The sequence below is a fragment of the Scaptodrosophila lebanonensis genome, unplaced genomic scaffold, assembly GCF_003285725.1.
Source record: "Scaptodrosophila lebanonensis strain 11010-0011.00,11010-0021.00 unplaced genomic scaffold, SlebRS2 tig00000089-arrow-pilon, whole genome shotgun sequence".
NCBI classification, from domain to species: Eukaryota; Metazoa; Arthropoda; class Insecta; order Diptera; family Drosophilidae; genus Scaptodrosophila; species Scaptodrosophila lebanonensis.
The window spans coordinates 2,788,993-2,811,288 of NW_022060565.1; the positions used below are offsets into that span (position 1 = coordinate 2,788,993).

Consider the following 22,296-nt stretch of genomic DNA (forward strand, 5'->3'; position numbering starts at 1 on the left):
ATGCCCAAGATGTTCATAAAGTTGCTCTACGTATCGATAATGGCAGCAGGTATTCGATTAGTCTAACTACTGTTCATATTCAATATAACAACTTACAAAAATATGTATACGTTAAACTAAATATTTAAATCTGGAATGAGATTTCGAGCAATGTGTTGTAAGGTAATGTAACGAAAGAACGTCTTTCGATTTCATTTCAATTTTTTTTTTTTATAAGTAAATGTTAATTAAAATTCCATTCCCAATTAAAGCTGATGAATGAAGATCATCTTCGCAATTTAAGATTGATGATCAAAAGGCTCAACATATTTCCATTTTCAAACTCTATGATACTTGTCAACAGCTTAGGGCCAGAAAAAAGAGCGAAAATAAAGATTTCCCAATTGATTGTAATAGCTTAAAGTCCTGGTCGTTATAGCTATCCAAGTTTTAACTTAAAGCTATCATTAAATAAATAAATAAAAATACTGAACAATACTAATACACATGCTAATGACGTTATTAGACATTATTAAATGAAAAATTAAAGAATTTCAAATATTTAGATGAGGAGATATTGCATGCTTATTTATTTGAAAATTCAAGAATTTCTAGTGTAAATAGGAAACAACTTGAAAGTATTTTCGAATTAGATTTACATTTCGAATGTTATTTGTGAAAAATAATATAGCATTTATTTACCAAAGCAGCTCCCAGACACATGCACATGCATAACTGGAACTCGACATTTAATAATTACCCAAGGATTGCCTCCAGCTGGTTCACCTCGCCATTCCCCGCGTCGATGACTTTATTGCTGGTGTGCTGCCGTTGTTGCCTGTCAGTGTTCAAGGCATTGGTGGTGTCTGGACGACTCGAAATGCCGGTCAGAGTGCCGTTAAGAGATGGCGCTGGAGTCGGATTGGTTAATGTCCCTTCTGGCTGACAGCTGTTGTTCATTAAAGTGCAGTTGTCCTCGCTTAGCAATGGATTTGCCTGATGAGTATACGAGTAGATGTAGAAGGAGATGAATGCAAAACTGTCATCATTAATGAAATTAAACGCAAATGATTTACAACTATTGCGTCAAATGGAGGCACTCAGTTTGTCAGTTATTCAATTTTACAGCTGTGTCTAATTCGTTTGCTGGAACATGGCCAAAAAAAAAAATCAGCGGCGCGAGCGAGACCCGAACGCATCGCTTTCTCCGCACCCTCCTTCCAACCATTCCACTGGCACGCACAGTTAGTTGGACAGGTGTTTGGCAATGACATACAAAAGTATACGTACATGGCAAAGACAGACAGACAGACAGACAGACATACAGAGAGACAGACAGACAACACGGGGCTATACTTAGCCATTGACGAGATGAGTGTGTCGCGTGAATCATCGATGGACTCGCCTTTCCCCTTGGGCTGTCCAGCCACCCGGCCAACCGACCACTTTAATCAAAATTGCAGCAGGTTCCGAGCAAGTGTATGCGTGTGTGTATTTGTATATGTGAGTGTGTGTGTGTGCGCGTGTGTGTGTGCTGCGTGTGGTTCTGAGTATCTGTTTATAGCATATGTGCCCGCGATTGCATAATCGGCAAGTGTTTAGTGCTTTCTGTTAGTTGTTTAATTCGAGAGTGCTTCGATTTTAATTTGTTTACACAATTCGCGTTTTGTTTGCGTTCGCCTTTTGTCGTTTTTGTTTATGGGCCGTTGTAGATTTTTATGACTTAAGCTAATTAAGAAAGGTATGTGTTGTGTTTTCATTTGCGGTCGCGGTCTTGAATTGTTCAAATCTTTCAACTGTAAATATTCCGCTGTTTCTAAATGATATTTAGCTGTATAGGTATGCATGTATATTACATATAAATATACTAGGCCAAATAATCTGATTGCAGAGCAATCAATGGTCGTCCCAAATTTATTCGAGGTCGCCGAACAGACTCTGATGTTATTGATTTTTTTTTTTTTGCCTAAGAGAGCCAAACGAGATTACGAAAATGTTGTAAAGGTCGGCCTAAACTATAAAATTTAACCAAAAATTTTAAAACTTATATCGTACCATAATTTTGCATAGCTGAGTATAAAAGTTTGTGTCGAAATAAATTCAAAAAAATAAATACAATATATTTATGTCGAAAATATTTGATATAAATGCTTGATGATAGTGATCTAAAAATATTTTCCTTCCGTCCTTTTAATTTAAAAATTCGACTTCAATAAATCCTTATCCTTCAGGGATACAACAACAACAACAATTGAATTTTTGTTCTCTATTTTCAAATAATATCCAGCTATAATTTCGTCTTTTCGTCGACTTTTATTTATATAGATTATGGATTATAAAACGCTGCCAGTTATAGTATTTTTCATTACTGGATTCTACTATTTGAACAGCCAATAGTGTTGTAATATGGCTTCGGATGCCTAGAAAACTTAACCTTCATCGTGCTAGAAAATTACCGATTTAAGGATCAAAGCGTCTAAAGCAGTTCTTTGTGAACTTCCTTCCAAAACAACAAAAGGGCAAGACAGCAAGTGGGGATCGCCAGACTACAAGTACACACTATATTTTTCCGGACTACACTTTCTGTGCGTGTGTGCAGAGACGCGTCTGCGGGACAAATTGCATTACATTTGACTGGATTTTTTGCGGAGTTTTTGGACAAATGCAGTATACAAATAATTATATTTCGTATAATTGAATGCAAATAAATGTATGCTGTATGTACAAGTATGTACACAAATATAAATGCATGCCTTTTATGTGTTGTATCATAAATCTGTAGCAGTAATAACAACAATTCGCCTGATGGGATCACAAAATGTGCTCGCCCAGGCTCCACACTCCTGTCAATATGTGTATTGTATATGTGTGTGTGTGTGGGTGTGCGCGAAAGAGCTTTAAGTGGCCGTGTCGGGAAAGCCGCCCACATACTGCCGCACAGACGGGCAGACGGGCAGACGGGCAGACAAAGAGACAGATTGACAGACACGCTGGTTGGCTGACAGGTGTTGTTGGTGGCGGGGGCAGTGAGGGCTGTTGGCTCGGTCTCTGCAGCCGTTGATGACTTTAGTGGCGTCAGTTGTTGGCGACTTCACACGTGCAATTGTTCAATTATGCATGTCTGCATATGTAAGTGTGTAGGGTGTGCATGTGTGTGTGTGTGTGTGAAAGTGCGTGTGTGTGATATGTAAGTGTGCAATACATTTACATGCATGAGCGTACTGTCGTCGTCGCTCGGCCGACCCAACAATTTCGCGGCATGGCATGAGCGCTGGTTGCTTTTTATTAAGCTTGTCTCTGTCAAAAGAAATTATAATGAATAAAATAAAAATTTATAAATGAATAAATTATTTGCGATTTTACATTTACTTGGTTTTTTTATTATTATTATTTTTTTTTTTTGGCAGTACTCGTAAATAAATAAATAATTAACCAACTGTCAGCGAGTAAATTATTTGGATTGACCCACAAAATGGCTTGCAGTCGATGGCCAATCAATGGACTTAAGCTTTCATTTTAAATTGCATGGATTTGACAAAAATATCCCATATAATTTTCCTCTATGCTAAATGGATTTGTGCACTTGTTCCCGTGCTCCAACCAATTAAGTAAATTAGCCAGAACGGCATTTATGTCTACTTACTGCCACGATTACATATACATATGTACATACAGACAAACATATTTAAGAGAGCGAGAGACAAAGCGGCTGACCCGGTTAGTCAACAAGCACAACACATGACTGCAATTAAAAACTTGTAGCGTTCTAATCATCTAATAGAAGTGACCGGCTAGCGATCTGTCACACGGTACGGATGAGTAATATTTGCAAGAACAAGAACCATTGAAAACGACTGAGCTCTGAAAACACGTACCACGTGATATTATTCCTTCTGCATTTTATTGAAATCCAAGCTTGTATGCACTAGTATTGAAGAGTCAATTAATTAAAATAGCAAATAATTTAATACAAGAAGTTCAATTAAAACCAAAGGAGCAACCGTGTTTGGAACTGCATAAAATATCGCTGGTCTATTGATGATGATTGTTTTAACCATACTCATATTTAGGTTCCTTATCTTTCTTTCTCTTTCTGTTACTTTCGATCTTTATAAAATATTAAGGTATGATCGACTTATCATTCAATCTTAATTGCAGTTCGAACTCCTACGACTATGCATCGACCTTAGTTGAATTATACTGCATGTGTTGAGATCGCTGTTGAAAAATTTAAATTATTCACAAAAGAAAACCTTTTAAAACCACATATAGTGCGATCAAGTTTGCGCTTTGTATAAATTGTTGTTGATTATGTAAGAGACTCACAGAAGAAGACGAAGATAGCTAAAGAGCCCTGAATAATTTACATTCTATTAATGCCAAGCAAATTTAAGACTTTTAAGAAGAGGTCCTTTTATTAATTTGAAAAATAACAACTATTTGCCAATTCTTTTTTAATAAAATATGGACTTTGCTGCACTTTTGTGTGTAATTTCCCTAGCAAGGCTTACATACTTGTATATTTTATATTGACTCCCTGCACAATATAAATGCAGATAGTTCAGTTCAACGCCAAGTTACGGTCAATGGGCCTCCTGCCACAACGTCGTGTTTTAACTTTATTTAAAGTTTATAGCTGGGGCGAGTGTAAAAGCCACATACATATTTCTGAATCGCAGATCCACCACAAAAATGAAGGCACAACAGGCAAACACACGACACATATGTACACTTACTTGACCATATTCGATGTGTGTATTTACAGTAGTAATCTGTCAAACGAGGAATCAATCTTGCCCAAGCCTGAAGCGGAAATGGCGCTGACCGCGGCAAGGACGTCGTATGACGAAAGAGACGACAACCGCACAGGTTGCGGTCAATATTAAGCGAAAACAGCTTTTAATTAAGGAAAGCTGCGTTTCCACATGCACTTTTCATCGTTTCGTGCAGCGCTCATGATAAACAGATATTCGAATATGTACGAATACGTGTGGACGTCCGTCGATTAGTCATGGCCCTCCTCCCCCTCCCCCTCTCCCTCCAAAAAAAACAGCAAAAAAAAAACCAGAATAGCAAATAGTCAGCGGCTCTATCACGATACTTCGCATTGAATATCAAAGGATATTTCAACCAGACTCCCGGCACATGCCAAGTACCTGTGACGACGACGTTGATGGCACTTCAAATCGTGAAAGTTCTGAACGTGGCAGGTGGGCGGAGGGTGTAAAGAAATATGCGTTTCGTGCACCTGAAATTTCCATCTGCAAACAAGTGGGCTTAGCTTTATACACTAGCCAACAAAGTCTAAATCTAAAACTATATAAATATTTTATTCCGACAACAGAGAGCACTGCCGGAAATAAAAATAAGTTTTTTTTTTTAATTGAAGCATTTACTTAGAAAATTGTAGAAACTTTTGAATATATGTTAAACTACTTATTAAATATAAAAATTTTTTGGAGTACAAGTGTATCCAAATGAATGCACATTTGCTTTATTCATATTATAGCACCATTCAATTCAGCAATGCTATCTATATAATAATATTATTTAATATATTAATAAATGTTTTTTGCAGCGCTTTGCTCTGCACAGGTTTTTATAGTTCGGGTTTTGTAGTTTCGAAAAAAATAAAGAAAAATAAATAAATGTTAGCGTTCGGTCATTAATATGTTGACAAAAATAGAATAAATGGCTTTTAAGTTGGACTCGGTCTTCTCAGATTTATTGTTTTTAGTTATATTGGGTGAAGGCTATTTGCATTTTATATTTAGATTTAGACTTTCTGGCCAGGCAGTGCCAACTTTCAACCACACATATATTTATATAAGCATATGTATATATTTTCGTGAACTCACTTGTAAGTACATACATATATTGACACAATATGTTGTGCATCATGTATTCTATTGGCATCAGAAATGCGTGAGGTGCTTTAGAAAATCGAAAACATTTCCACATTTTCCCTACTAGCTGCTAGTGAGTTAGATTACTTTGGCAACACTAAGGCATCAAAATTATACTCTTCTAATTCGAAAACTGTATGCAGGATCAGCTAAACTCAAAAAGTATTCTTTGTTGAAGCAAATAAGGGGCAAGTGTTTTGTTTGTTGAGATGAGACAGATGCTAAGATTGGTTACTTTTATTCCCACAAATATTATGAAAAAGCGAGCAATGAATTAGCTTGCAGTACTTAATAATCCACCCTCGTATGGCGCTGGGCGATGTTGTTTAGTTAATTTGGACAATGCTTCTCATTTGTTTAAAAAATGTTGAGTAGCACGCAAATGAATCGACAGATGTCTGCGGCTTATTGAGAAACGAAAACCGCAAACTAAACAAATTGAATGTTTCCGGTGCACAATGAAAAATTAATTACCAGATCAAAGTCAATTTAAAATTGATTTTAAAATTCATAGAACAACAAACAGAGAACAATGAAATAGTGCTAGGACCTTGTGTACAGAGTACGGTCCCTGAACTAAAACTGCCATCACAACTCTCAGTCGCCACAAATCAAATCAATACATGCTCGCAAAGTGCAGCAAGTAAATGAAATAAAAAGCGTTAAATGCGAGTAATGAAGTTAAATTTTCATCCAGTTGAAACCAAAAAAAAAAGAAGAAAACATGAAAATGGAAGTACCGTAAATGTTTGAAAGCGTCGCGTGCCATTTTGTCTGGTGCGGCTTTTGTTTTAAGCCTTTTGCGCACAATTTTCAACTTTTTTTACTCATACGAGTACATAAATATATACTCGTATAACATATACATGAGTTGTATATACATATGCATGCCATTTATTCATGTGTGATTCTTTGTTTTTTTGTAAGAATCCCCGGTTCTGTTTTTATTTCAGCAGCAGCTGTTTTTTATTTTTGAAAGCATTGCGTTTTTTCCTCCATTTGTATTGTTGTTCAGATTTATAAACATAACGACTTCAACCGCATTGAACTTTGAAAAATAATCAACATGCAGTTATGCGGACCAATAATCATAATAATTTCGTAACCTATCACTTGAAATTAATATTGTGTATACAATTGATAACCAAGAACTTTTCTATATTATCATTTTTTTTTTTTTTAATATTTTCCAGGCAATTCGTACGTTCGTTTGCATAATAAAGTAAGAAATATTATTACAAACTTTAGACTTCTTCTGATTTAATTGTGAATCCTGCCTCATGTAATGAACCCTTTGACAAATAAAATAGCAAGTTTTAATGTAATTCAGACTTGATCTCCTTTTAGTTATATAAGAAGTAATGTGAAAGAAATGCGCAAATATGCATCACGCACTAATTAATTGATTTATTTTTCGTCAGCTATTGAAAAGTTACTTTACCGCTAAAATTATATTATCTTTGCGTTTATAATTATTATACAATTCTATGTTCTCTTTCATTCGAATCGGGTATTTCTAAGAAAAATTATGCAGTAATGCTATAAATTGTTTATCCTAAACTGGGAATTATTAAATACAAAATTATTTGCCTTTCGTCACATTCTTACATTAATTACAAAAGGATACTGTTTTAGTGTTATTTTATGAGCAAACATGTGTGTGTGTGTGTGTGTGTTTGGGCGGCGGCTTGCGAGTGTTGAATAAACATATTAAAATTGTCGCTATCAATTAAACGTAAAAAGGATTAAATGCATTTTTCGCATTCCGTATGGCAAGGCAGTCGAGCCGACAACACAAAAACTAAAAACAACAAAAAAAAGGGAATTGGTGCCGTGTAATGAAATAAAATAAAATCACCAGCTGGAAAAGGACGATGGGTAGAAGGAATGGAGGCAACAACCACAGCAACAAAAATAAGTTTTTGGTGAGACAACAGAGTGATGCAAAACAAACTGATTTGGGCAGTTTTGTGGGGCAGAAAAAGAGAGAGTAGGAGGGGTGGGGCAGGGAGCAGCTGCTGAACTTTGAACATGGATGGCATCGCCTGTCGTCGCACACAAATACAAATACAAATACAAATAAAAACACACACGCACAGCACACACAGCGGGGAGACAAACATTGTTGCCTGCCCGAAATTATTTTGCATTTAAGGATTTTGGCCATTTAGCCACATAAATGGTGAGGCGAGCGCAAATGAAATGAATTAAACTGTAAATGTAAATGGCCGATGTCGAGACTGGGGCTGGGGATGGGGCTGGGGAACGAGTCTGGGCTGAGACTTTTGCAAAATTCATTTGGAATTACAAGCGCGGCTAAAGCAGCAAGTCAAAAAGTGCTGGGCGCCAATGCATGCTTGAATGTGTGTGCATGGCGCAAGGATGTTCAAGGATATGGGCATAGCAATGGGTGACTGTGACGGCATGAAAACGATTTCATTATGAATGTAGCCCATAATCCGTAAAAGGACAGCAACCAGGCGACCAGGCGACCAGGCGATCATCGGGGAGGTGTCCGTGTCCAAGACTGACAATAGAGCCGAAGGGGGGCCTGGGGCAGGACTGGTCCCATCGGCGTTGGCAAGTCAGGATGTGCTGCGTTTGCTCAGGTTGCCCGCTCAGCGCCAGAATGCAAAATGCGCTGCGAACTGGAGTTGATTTAGTATTTGCAGACAAGCGGTTATTACACGCACTCGTGTGGCGGCCAGTTCGTCCTCCACCAGCCACTCCCACATTCCTGCCGTTGATGCTGCCCTCCCCTTTCTTTCCAGCTATATATGTAGATGTAGAAATGGAATGTCGGCAGCCGGCACGTACGCTCAGTTACAGTTAAGTTACAGTTACAGTTGCCGCTTAGCTAATGTCCTGCTCTTGTCCTTGTCCTCGAGCTCGTGCTCGTGCCACTGTTGTTGTTATTGTTTCTGCTGTCACATGTTTTTACGGTCGCTTGTGCAACATATGCGGCAAATTTTTGGCTTGCAACTACCAAATACCAAGCACAATGAACCTTTCAAAGTCGAAGTTGAAGGTGTTTTGTCGGCCAGCTCCGACATTCATGGAATATTGCATATAGTATTTTATATGCGCCAGAGTAACCCGTACTGAAGCAATCCACGGTGGAAAAGGATCGTACATTGTTTAGAATAGCAAAAACGTAGTTAAGTTTCTTACATCTCCCTATCATTATAAATGTTGATACAGTTTTTGGCTAAATAAATGAACAGCAAATTCTCCATTCTTACAAGTATTAAAAATGTTACAGGGATGCATGCATTTGTTGGTAAATAATTATTGGAAAGGAAACTAAGTTAAGTGAACCACAAAAACAAGACTTATTTAATAGCATTCGATAGATAAGTTTTCACTTTATATTCAATATAAATCTAATCTACTTGTATTTATCAGGAAATGTCCTACAAAGACAAAATTTCTTATGAATGTGAACGAACTTATTACTAATCTAATAATTCAAATAAATCGCAGTATAGACCCTTTTAAAATGAAATTAAAATATTGCAAAGAATATGCTTTTTTTATATACAACACTTTTCATTCACACATCATTTGAATTTGAGATGATCCTTTTTTTTAATACTTCAAACAAACAAAATGTGCAGTTCAGAAAGTAGCTTTTTAAAAATGTAATGGCCTGGCGATTTCAGTGTCAATAGTTTTTGATTTCAGAAAAATAACATTTTATTTTATGTGAGTTTGCGAAACACACTTTCGCCCAATTTCCAAAAACTTGTTACTTCGTTACTATTTCCGATTCGTTGTGTGTTTGTAGATCGTTTGCTGGATATTAAATTTTTTCTTCGAGTTAGAGGCTTACTTTTTTCGTGGAGTAATCTAATTGAAGTCCCTCTTTTTACTTTTTCGAACCCTCTTATCTGTCTAAACTGTTGCTTGGCTATGAATAAAAATTCGGAGGCGTCATTAGCTGTTATTGTAACGTTGTTAGATTCTGTTTAGGCATTACATCGTATTTTAAATTCTCTTCCCATGTGGAGAGTCTATATTTTCTGACTTATTAAAAAATAAAAGCATATCAACAACTTTCATATACTTTGGAACACTGTCGATTGTTGGGATAGCCTCACGTCTGTCTGTGGCAATTTATTAGTTTATTTTTCTTCCCCATACACCACCTGCTCTGTTTGTGCTCAGTGTGTATGGACGGGTGTGTAAGTGCTTAAGTAGATCCAACTAGTTTGCATATCCACTAAGATGCACAATCTCTGTACATGCTCCTATGCCCCATAATTTCAGTCCTCGCTCATATATCACCAGCGAACTTCCCATGGCAGTTGAGGCGTCCAGAGCGCTCATTCGCTTTAAAATGGATGGCGACAAGCGGAGCACTGGCTTGGGGTATTAACGTGGCGCAAATGCTGCAGCAACAACAACAATAACACATACCTAGGATATATAGTGCACACATGTGTGCGTGTCTGTAAGTTGGAAGTCGGAAACGGCAACTTATGAAGTTGTTTAAAAGTCCTTGACAGTGGTGGGTAATTTTACCCGAAATGGGTTTATTTCAAGCAGCGACTGCAGACGGCGCCTGCGAAAGGGTTTACGAGTAGAGCGCACAGACAGGCCAACAACAGTTGGCCAGATAAATGGAAAGTATTGCATTGTCCTGCTATTAAGTTATCAACGCTTTCCTCACACACACACGCGCACACACACACATACACAGAGAGACACACACACTCGAGGACAGACTTGTGCGGCACGTATTTGTTGCGGCCACACACAAATATTGCCCCAGTCCCAATGGCCATTGCTGCTGCGGAGCGGGTCCTGCAACTCCTTTTGCTGTCGCCTGCGTTGAGGGCGCAGCAATTTAATATTTTGCAACAATTTCTTGTTATGCCATGTAAAAGGTGTTGTAGTTGCTTCTCATTTTATGGTGGAGCGGCAGCAGCGACCAGACAACCACAGTTGTTATCCTTGTTGTCGTTGCCGTTGTCCTTGCCACGGCTGCCGACTAGCTGGCACAAACATTTTTATTCAAATCATGCGTAAGTGCCGAAAGGACACTAAACCTTAAATTACATAGACACCCGAAAAGCACACACACACACATACTACTTCCGTGGGTACACGTATATGCCCGTGCGCCCTAACGTATGTTGCATTATTTTCATTTGGCCATTTCCTGCCTTCTGTTGCCGCTTTTTATTGCCCTGCGCCAGTGTTCTTGCCTCATGTTCTGTACTGTCCTGTTGTCGTTTAAGAATTATTTGAATTTGCCAAATTATTTATACGAGTACCACAAGGCCCGACTGCCGCACATGTAACATAAACATTTGTCCCCTAGCCGTTGCTCTAATTAATTTTCAACCAACTAATTGAAATGAAATAGAAATCTGGGCAACGTATCTCTTGTAATCTGAGTAATGTCTGGACATAGCTGTGTTAAGTGTGCCGCTTATGTTTCAATAATCAAATCACAATATACTGTACTAATTATATGCCAAGTAATAATTAGATGCAATGCATCGGCCATTGTTGCCATTGTTTACATTTTCGCTCCAATATTTATTGCCGCACATTTACATATTTAAATTAAATTATACTTATGATGAATTAATCGGCTAATGTTTGCCTCGATATAGGTGCTTATTATTTAACCACATTATTATCAAAGCACTCACAGCCGAATTTAGTTGTTTATTGGCATTCTAGGTCAGACAAGAGCTAATGAACGCATCAAAATCAAAATATCTCTGTAATGCAATTTATAATCACAGGGAACTTGTTGGGGCACTGGAAATTCTCAGAGCTTCTTACTAACACAGCCTTAAAAAACTATAAATATGAATATCATATGGAGAAGTAATATTTAATGGTTTTTTTCCATTTAGTCGTATATACACAATTAATGGAATTCAAATTCTTCCTACATTAAAAGAATGAAAACATAAAAGTTGGCAAAAAATTAGGACCTATTTTATGATTTATCTGGCCTCTGTAGTATTTAAAATTCAAGTATAAAGCAAGTATGAGTTTACAACTATGGATGATAGATCCACTCAAAATTTCATAACTCTGGATAGTTGTTCTTCGTCAAATCGCCGATGAACATTTTTTATAGCTCTATATAGTCGTCACCAAGCTCTTGAAGAGTGCAGACGTGCAGACGTCTATTAGTAGGAGCCCTAAAAATGTTTGTCGCCGATTCGATGAATAACAACTTTATTAAAAAGAAAACTTTTTACCAAAATACAAAAAAAATCTGAAACTGAGAATTTTGTGCTTACATCGGCTTAATATCGGCTGTAGTCCTTTCGACGAAGAACAACCTTAGATTACGTAAAATAAGAACAACCATCTAGGGCTAATAAATACTAGGCGTAATCGATCAAATTCAATTACGTGTATTTAATTATGAGCAACGTGTTATTATTTTATGTCAAAGTTTTGCTTTGGATTATTTGGATTGGATTATTATAGACAATAATTCAAATTCCAATTATGGAGTACAAAACTCTTTGTTCTCTACCACATTAAAAGCCGAAAAGGTAGATATGCGCATTCGGTATTTTCTTATAAATTACATTAAAAATATATTCGATAGTAGACTGGCCCCGAAATGTGACTTTAAGTGCCTTTCAGTAGATAAGGCCCGTTATTATTTATTCTCGGAAAAACACAAATTATTTTTTCAGCAGTGTTCGCTTACATGTGACACTATAAATATAATCGACAAATAAAGAAAAGAATTCAATATTTACTCGTAATGGGAAACACAAATGTAAAACGTGTTCTCCTGATTCATTTAATTTGTCATTAAAATACAAATACATTCAAATTCAAACACAGAAACAATTTATCTTTTATTTTAATTGTCAGACACAAAAAGCCTCTCAGTAGTTAGCATTAGGGATAAAAAATAAAGCCCACTCCAGATGGGTAATGGATCAATAATAATAAAAACCCATGCTAGACGAATTGATCAGACTAGATAAAAGATTGATCAACTGCCAAAGGCAGGTAGTTACAAAAATAAAATTTGGATTGCCAACTTCTATGCATTTTTAAAATTTAAATGTAAATTAAAGCAACATTTCAATTACTAAGCAACTTAAAGTTCTTTGGAACTCTGATTTTTTCAATCTAAATACAAATTATTGCTGAACTTGTCGATCTTTTTATTCTATAACTGTTGAGAAAAATATTTAATTTTTCAACGAAAGACATTCACAAATGATCAGTGGTTTTTAGCTCGTGATATGGAACTTTGGAGACAAAAATGGCACTTGTGTGGCATTTAAGTCCATGAATTACGATATTCATTCTGATTTGTTAACAATACTGTTCACTTACCACAACAGTAGTGCCGTTGACATTTGCGGACTTAAATTTGTTTAAAACTGTCTCGGAGCGTAGTTCGGTGTCCAAGTTCGACACTTGTTCGAGGAATTTCCAACTGAGAGGTTCAGAGTTTTCTGTCGATTGCACCAAACTTGAACTGAAATTTTCGAATAAATGCGAGCGACGATTCTGCGATTGTTGCAGTTGCTGTGGAGCTTGCTGCTGATCTTCAAGCTTGGGGGCGTATATTGTTGTTTTTGTTGTGGTTAAATCAGCGGATAATTGCAACATGGCCACAAGCGTTTAACATTTTATTTATAATTGCATCGATGAGCACAGAAATGTAATTGTTCTTGTTTGTTTGCTTTTCTAATTGGAACTTATAAGCAGACGATGTTAATTAGCTCAGCGAAATGGAGCGCTAAAGGAAGATTTAGTAAGTGCGACAGTTGATTAATGGCATTACGCATACGCAGTGTATGACGTTGTTAAAAACGAAGTGATTTCTCACTCAATTTCACAAGAAAAGGCAAATTTGGCATGCAAATGACTGCCGAGCGGACAGACGGACGCTGTTTAAATTGCGCGTGAAATGCATTGGCCACTCTCAAAACACTCACACATATACTATATATACATAAATATATATATTTAAATATATTCACACACACACACACACACACACACACATGCACGTGAAGATTCAACACACGCGTTCGCGGCACACACAGAAAAAAAAGGAAAAAAGAAAAGCATTAACGGAATTGATCGCGCCGCTGACCTTCACTTCAGTAACTTATAGAACGCGATCGCAAGCAAAAGCAAATACAAAAAAAAAAAAAAAACCATACCGCCACGCACTTGGAAAAGATATAATAACGAACTCTGCAGCATCTGCTGGTGGCCAAGAATTTCGACGCTACTAACTTAGTAGTGGTCTATATCGTCTATTCGCTGTCGCCTCTTCCATCAACTGACTGCTATTACCGAGTGTCGTGCGCCGTGTACCGGACTCGGCCACGTTATTAAAACAACTGAACGCAAATTGACTTTGGCCAGCTTTCAACACTTTCGTGGCAGCCGCACACAGCAGCACAAGCACAAGCACAAGCAGCAGCTGCGGCTGCGGCTGAGGCAGAGGCAGAGCTAGCAGACGCAGAAACGGAAAACAGACAACAGAAAACAGAAAAAGCAACAACAACCACAGCCAGTCGCAGTCGGCGCCGGACGGTATGGCGCTTCGGGCGGGCAAAGCTTTTGCCGAACAGATTCCAAAGTTTCACTCAAATGGGTCGTGGCGGCACTCGCACTGGCTGGCGCTTCGGCTGCAAATTGTTTGGTTTGTTTACGTTTGGAGCCGAGCAGATGCAACACGTGGCTGCCACCGGCGCCGGCGTAGAGCGTCCTAGCCTGGCTTCTAGAGCCAGGGCCCACTGCGACGTTTTTGTTATTGTTTACATTTTGTTTGTCAACACGTGGTCGGCGGGCTCGAGCTACGAGTGAGTCGACGGAAAATTCGAGTTACACAAATTTGTGAAATGCAAACAATTTTGAGCCAATGACAACGTGTTTTATTGAAAGCTCTGGTCACATAGGCAAATTATCTGCACACAATTGTAAGAAGATTATGCTCACTCAGGGCTACTTGCAAATTGTTTGCTTGTTTGACCGCGCTACGGAAGATGCTCAGAGTGAGAGAGAAAGATATTCGATCTTACCTCTCATAAACTAGTAAGGGAAAAGGTAATAGTGTAGTTTGAGGAGCTAAAAGAGGTTTCGCCCTTTCACATTATTTCGATATTCGAATACTCAGTGACAAGGGCGTAGGCAGCTTTTACCAAAGGGGGGGCCAAAAAATTAAACTTTCGATTAAATAATGCACGATGCATTTAAAAAAAAACTTATGCATACGATCAATTAAAAAACTTCAAGAAATCCAACTCAGATCCATTTTAAGGCGAAATAGTGTGTCATAATATTGAACGTGTGGACGACTTTATGGCAACATTTATTTAGCCCCCCCTCGTGCCTACGCCCTTGTTCAGTGACGTCGTCGAATACTAGATAATTAAGGTTAAAGAGCCACATTCCCCGTTATAATGAAGAGTATATCTTATACTCATTAAGATAAATAGAGTTTTTTTCGAATTAATTTACGTTCTCATAGGTTTTTAATTAAATTTTTCCACCGCTGTAAAACACCTGTACAACCTGAACTCTTTATTATGAACTAATTATATATACTTGTAGATACACACCAATTAATGAGCCAATTTTTATGAATAAATGAAATGAATGAAAGAAATTACGATCCCTTTGCTTAACTTTTCTCATCGGAGTTTTTTTATACTCTGTACATGAAATTGTCTTTCTTTTGGTTTCCCCCACATCCCCGATAATCGGGTTTTTCCGTAACGCCGTTCATATAATCACCTTTATGTCGGAGATTAAAAGACCTAGGGACACCAAATTTGAGTCCAAGATGTCTCATGTGAATACGAAGAAAATATGAATTTTGGAATTTCCGTCCCTCCCCCTTTCCCTAACAATTGGTGATTTCCATAACTCCCGTAATTCTTGGAAATTTTAACACAAATTTGGTATGTACCTCCAGTGAGTTCAAATACCGAAGGAGGTAAAATTGATCAACATTTTTTTTACTATTTTTTAATATTCCAATTTTGTTTTTTAATTTCTTTAATTACTCTACACATATGCACAGAGTATTTCAAAGTCGGGCAACCCTACTTTAGCTTTTTTACTTGTTTTTATAAAACCTTACATCTATAATAAATAAATGAAATACCACTTTGCTTGATTTTTTTCCCCAATTACCAATTATAAGAAAGCAAGAAAGCATCAATTAAAATTTGGCCACAATTTTCTGACAAACAAATGAACAGTACTAAGACATATTTATGCCAAGATATCATTTTCAATTCCAATGAACTACCTACAGACTCGCTTAGCCGAGCAAAAGCTGTCACAGCTGCATAAAATCTGCAGGTCAACAATGTTTTCATTTGCTATGTATGTCCATGCTCTACGCAGGTGTACCAATCATGAACTAAGTCCCTACATACAGCCTGCCCATACACTGAGAGAAAACTTGAGATGTACATGAAATGTGATTAGAATTGGGCGCACACTGATTACCTTCTTAGCTGTAATGGTTTCTATCGCTAAATGAGTTAAAATAAAAATGATATAATGTTTTTAACAAGCCGTAGTGAGCTTAACTGACACAAGAGATACGAAAGATGTATGGATAAGTTTTGACATAATTTAAATTCCCTTTATGGAGAGCAATACATTTTGATATGCGTTTGAATAATTTTTAAAGTTTTTGTCTTGAGTAGTTTCAAAACATGTGATTATACAGACGTTAAATGAGTTTGCCAATCAATTTATTTATAGGCTATACCAGTAGATAAAATTAATAGTATTAACAAAAATACGGGGGACAAATATTGCCCTTACAACTCTTACAACGGTATAATCAGCCTTCAGAGAAGAAAATACATTTGGTCAGAGCCACTTTCATTATACTTGTACAAGGCTTGCAAATGATAATTAAATAGATTTTATAGCTTAGTTGTTGAAAGCAAACTTGTTTCCTTTGGGTGGATCAAGGCTCGCCAAAAAAGCACGTTTTTAAAGAGAAACGTTGAGCTTCTTTAAATACCTTTCATTCAATTTATAAATAAATCAACAAATGAGGTTCATATTTAATTGCATCACTCAAAAGTTGCAATAAGTTTGGAAGATATTACAGATTACAGTTTTTTTGACTGTTCCAATCCATGGTTATGAATCAAAGGAATAACTACATAAAATAGATTTAAATGAATAAATTAAGATTTTGAAAGCTCTTTCGATAAGTCAGCGACACGAGTACGAGTACGCTTCCGCAAACAGGAGTTCATTATTATTATACCCTGTACCCAAAGGGTAAAAGGGTATATTAGTTTTGTGCGAGAGTATACATGTAACACGCAGAAGGAGGCCTGGCAGATCCCACAAAGTATATATATTCTTGATCAGGGTGACAAGATGAGTCGATATCTTACCAACTATTAGAGCTAGAATAACCAAACTCGGTAAGTAGATTCTCCTAAGCCCGATAAAGGACAAGTTTGGAATTTTCAACTAAAATTTGGTAGTCACATCCAGTTAGTGTTTATGTGTCCGTATACTAAGTTTCAATATGATAAATCAATTAGAAAGTTATAGCCATAAATATAATCTTTGCCCAAGCTATGTAGCTGTTGTTGTTGTTGATAATGTCTGTTCACATATTTCTGTACTTCACATTTGAATAATTTGTATTTAATTAATTAATTTAAAATTCACCATTCTTATTTTTGGGAGTGTGTCCAGGATATTTAAGAGTTGAGAGCCCGCTCGACTCTAGCATTCCTTTCTTGTTTTCCTCCCGATTTTACGAGTCGATTTATCTGCAGTCGCTTGGTCGACTGTAACAATTATTTATGGAACACTGACGAGACCGAATTCATTTGATCCATTATGCAAGAAAAGCACCGAAGATGAAGAACGAAATTTGTTCTCAGTGTAGAACAGCAGCTGCAGCTGCGATATGGCAGAGGCTCATGTGCATTGTATTTCATTTATTATTACTTTGGCTTTGGAGCAATGAGTAAATAAACGTGAGCGTTCGCTATTTAAATGTTAAGAACAAAGCAGGAGTGGGCGGCAGGTGGGGGCGCGTGCAGAGGCGGGTGTGAAAACTTATACAGCAGACGCGCCTAACCAACAGTGTCGCTGTCTGTGTGCACGCCTCTGCATATGTATTTGTGTGTATGGGTTATGTTTATAGGCCACACACCAAATCTGCTCTGGATGGGGCAACGGCGTCGGCGACGATGTTGAGAAGAACACTGCCGGCCGCATTTGGATAATAAAGTGAAAAGTTGATTAAAGTTTTGCGAAAAAGCGTAAATTATTCATTGTTTTGCGCATATATATGTATATATATATGAGCATGTGTGTGTGTTTATTTGTCGGTGCGCGTCGTTATGTGCCCATATGTGCGCGCTGAACACTGCCTTTTGTTGTTGCCATGGGGCAAGGGGGCAGGGGCAGGGGGCAGGGGTGCTGATGGCAAGCTTGCCCTCGCTTTGTGTCGAAACAATTCTTCATACGTGTATGTGTAAGTTGGCCTGTCAGTCTGTTTGTCCTTGCGTCCTTCCAGCCATCTGTCCGTCCGCCCATTCGCCCAACCACCCGCTCCTGTGCGTGTTTATAAATTAAAAGCGTTTTCATCTTTGGCTAAAGTTCATAATTTTTGCGCTTTTCATTATGGCCACACACATATATACACACTTTGAAAGAGAGACGTGCATACCCACATGGATAAGCACACACACACACACACACGCACACATTCACACATGGGTCCTTCTAATTGTCCTTGCCAACAGCTGCCAACGGGCCCAAGCGACGGCAATAACTGGCGGCTTGTGCTTTGAGGGCTTCGCCTGGGCAGCTGGCAATGGCAACGGCAACGGGAAGGTGTTGGGCTGAAGGGGAAGGGGAACAGGACCTGCAACCCTTGCAGCGCAAAAGCGTTCTTATTCTTTGCCCTAATCTCGCTTTGCTTACGTACACTTAAAAAAGTATTTACTTTCAATTTGTTTCACAATTCTCTCTTACTCTGCTCTAATTATGTACAAGTATATCTAGGAATGCATTACACTACAATAAGTGCAAGCGAATGGGGAACATATACTTGCCCCAACCATATCAGGACTTAAATGTTTTTACTTCAATAGGTACCTTCAAATGCCAAAATGAGCCATTACAGTGTTTTTTGTTGAGTGAAGATCGTATAGTACCTTTCGATACAATATTCTACTCAAGTACGAACACTTTACAAACACTCATTCAAATATTGCTGTAAGGCCCTCAACATCCCTACCATAGCTGAGTTACTCGAACAGGCTTACTGCACACCCAAACCAACTTGCAACAAGCTTAGCCACAAGTACAAATAGGCGAAGACTCAAACGATTACACCCCATAGATAGAAGAAACGATACAAGCCATTGAGGCAATAAGAAGCAATAAAAATAATAAATAAAACAAAAAAATAGAATATATATTAAATAAAATATATTTTTATGTCGATTATAGTCGACAATGATCTATAAATACCAATTTCTGTGCTTCTTCGCTTTAGGTGGTTATTAGCATTTCAGTAAAAAATATTGAATCATTTTGTGACTCAGTATTCGTTAACAGTTCCTAACTGAATCATTCCTTCTGAGGAACGAGCCTATGCGGTGGATATGGAAACATTCCACGAATTTGATTTAATATTGTATGATTAAAAATGTACTTCATAAGAAGTTCATAAGTTCATGATAGAAAGATTCATGAGTTTATTCATAGAAAGGTCTAATAAATATATAATTGTTTGTTGACTTGCTGATAAAATACATAAGAATAACTGGAGAGTAGTGTTTGTAATGTTATATAATTTGACTTTTGATTTTGATTTAAAATGTATTTTATCAAAAATTTGGTGGATAACATTAACTTGGCTGTGCATTGTTTCATGAACTCATTCATGCAGAGCTCTTATTAATATACATGAATTCATAATTATTAGTTGACTTGCTGATTAAATATTTAAAATTAAGTTAGGTGCAGAGATTTATTTTTGTAATCGTCAGTCCATTATAAAATTTGACTTTTGATTTTTTCAAGGTGTATTCGATTTAATATTGTTTTCATTCATGCGGAGCTCTAATAACTACAAGTATATATGAATTCATAGTTATTAGTTGACTTACAGATTAAATACCTAAAATTAAATTTAAGTGCAGAGTAATTTTTGTAAGCTTGTCCATTATATAATTTGACTTTGAATACGCATTTTTTCATAGTGTACTTGTATACAACAAACATGCAAATGGAACACAGAGCTGGCCATGTGGTCGGCAAAGTTAGTGCCACCTCGACATCTCTTCCAGCAACGCCGCTTGTCAGCCACATAAGTTGGGCCTCATTTGGCTGGCAACTGGCATAGTTTTGTTTATGTGGGCGTGGCATGTGTGTGTCTGCAGGCTTTTGTAGTGGTAACTGTGAGTGCGATGGGTCGTGGCAGCTTTAACGCCCCCAACACATACACACACACACACAGAGGAAGAGACACCCATTCCCATTCCCACTCACACGTTAATTGTTCTCTAAGGCCAGCCAGTTGTTGTTTCTGTTGTCTCCACCTTAGTAGCCGTGGTCGTAGTCTCTTCGTCCTGGTGCTCATCTTCATGCTTAGCGTCGTCGTTTGTCCTTTTATGCATTTATAATTTGTAATTTTAAAACTTGTTTTCAACTGGATTTGGTTTTTGGATTTGGCAGCGCGCGTTCACTGGAAAAATAATGAGCTCAGTTCTTAACAGCAATGGGGTGTGGAAAGGGTTCTCTACATGGAGCTGCAGATCGTTGCCGCTATTGTTGACTTTTGTTATTATTATGGTTATTTATAAGCGCCACCTCTTTGGCTTGACAGTGACGTGGACCAAAAGGATTAGAGGTTCGGGGTAGGCGGTCGCGTCCTCAGGCCCCAAATAAGGACTGTAAATTAATAAGCAAAGAATGTCCCTTGTAGTTTTACTTACTTATGTAATGTTTAAAAAAATACCAGATTAATTAAACTATATAAAGTTGTAGGAATGAGTCTAATACAAATGTATGTATTAAAGCAAATAGACCTTTGCATTATACAAAATCAAATAACAATTTAATTCTAAAACATACATGTATGTACATATGTTTTAAAATATTAAAAGTGAAAAATTATGGTCGTAAAAAAATGTAAATTGAATTACTAGGAATAGTGTAAGATCTTCTTAAAAAAAAAACAACTAAATTTAATTAGTAAGAATAGTGTAACATCTCCGGCCAGCTGTGCTAAGACTTGTAAGCCAGATATAAGAATACATATTTAGAGTTTCTCGCGGATAAGCTGAGGGGAGAAAGCTTAAAATTCCGACCTCAATATTGCTTGGTCTTAACGAAATACAATAATAATATAAATAATTGAGTTACTAAAATAATAATATGCAATACAAGACCTAATAGATGAATGCGAATCATTAATGTTACGTTATAATAGAATTTCTTCGACTTTTCAAGGCGAAGATTTCAGCTGAAAATGAAAGTAAATGGCAAAGGGATTGTGTAATGAGACAAAAAACGAAAAATACAGTTAGTTAAAACGAGAGGAAACTAGTATCTTAAAGGAACTGCTTGTCCGCTTCTAGTGATCACTGCTTGGATTTCACAAACAGACTGATTTGTCAATCAACACGTGCAATTTTGTCATTTCGATTAATTGGCCCTCGGGGACTATTAATCGCGAGGATTAATAGTAGCTTTGATTAGCATTGAACCGAAATACATACATACATTTTTGGATTACAAACTAGTGTTGTAATCAGAGAGGTTTTGGAAGCTGAGTCTAGTTTGAGGTGTTACTTCCTTTGACTGTTCGTTATTTCTGATGCAAGGATTCTAAAACTAATGTCTTGAATCCTCTCCGGTGCGCCTCTGACTCTTGAGGTGTCAGTGTTGTGGTGCCATTGTTGTTGGTGTGGTTAAGGGGTTGGGGTGGTTGGGGGCGTGCAGCACAAAGTTGCGCGTTGCACGCTGCACGTAGTCGAGTTCAACTTAAATAAACTTGTAATTGCGGCTAAGTCGCTGGCGTGTTTGTCTTTTGTTCTCTGGCATTGTTTCGTGTGCTTTTTCAGCTCACCTTCTACTTGGTGTGGCATTAACAGTATTTGAATTAAGGCCGTGCAATAAGTAGTGGCATTTAAGCGAAACTTACCCGATCTATCATTCAATTAATCGCATACTTGTACTCTACAAACATGAAAACAACAAACTGCATTTGCGCGGAAAAAATAAGCGAAAATACCACAAATCGAATGAATGAAATGAAAACGAGGCTGCCACAGAACTCAGTCAACCAGCCGGCCGTAGACGACCCACCAATGTCCATGACAATAACAATCCAGACAAATGAGCAGACAAATAGCTGCATATACAATGTAAGTTTGTA

The 22,296-nt window shown here is 37.4% G+C and overlaps 1 protein-coding gene across 1 annotated transcript; it reads right to left on the bottom strand.

Annotated features, from left to right (window-relative positions):
- Positions 1-735: 735 nt before the first annotated feature.
- LOC115626974 lies at positions 736-14,154 on the bottom strand. The gene is made up of 3 exons (XM_030522489.1): positions 14,060-14,154; positions 13,221-13,342; positions 736-975 (listed from the first exon to the last, which is right to left on the bottom strand). The coding sequence occupies exons 1-3, from the start codon at positions 14,100-14,102 to the stop codon at positions 736-738; spliced, it is 405 nt and encodes a 134-aa protein (XP_030378349.1). The 5' UTR covers positions 14,103-14,154.
- Positions 14,155-22,296: the final 8,142 nt, after the last annotated feature.

Bases quoted from the DNA above. Each gene is read 5' to 3' on its own strand.
- LOC115626974 (XM_030522489.1), bottom strand. From the start codon at position 14,102: ATGCTGCAGAGTTCGTTATTATATCTTTTCCAAGTGCGTGGCG. The intron at 13,343-14,059 runs GTATGGTTTTTT...TGCAATCGACAG, and splicing joins TCTTTTCCAAGTGCGTGGCG to AAAACTCTGAACCTCTCAGT. The intron at 976-13,220 runs GTAAGTGAACAG...TATACTCATCAG, and splicing joins TCAACGGCACTACTGTTGTG to GCAAATCCATTGCTAAGCGA.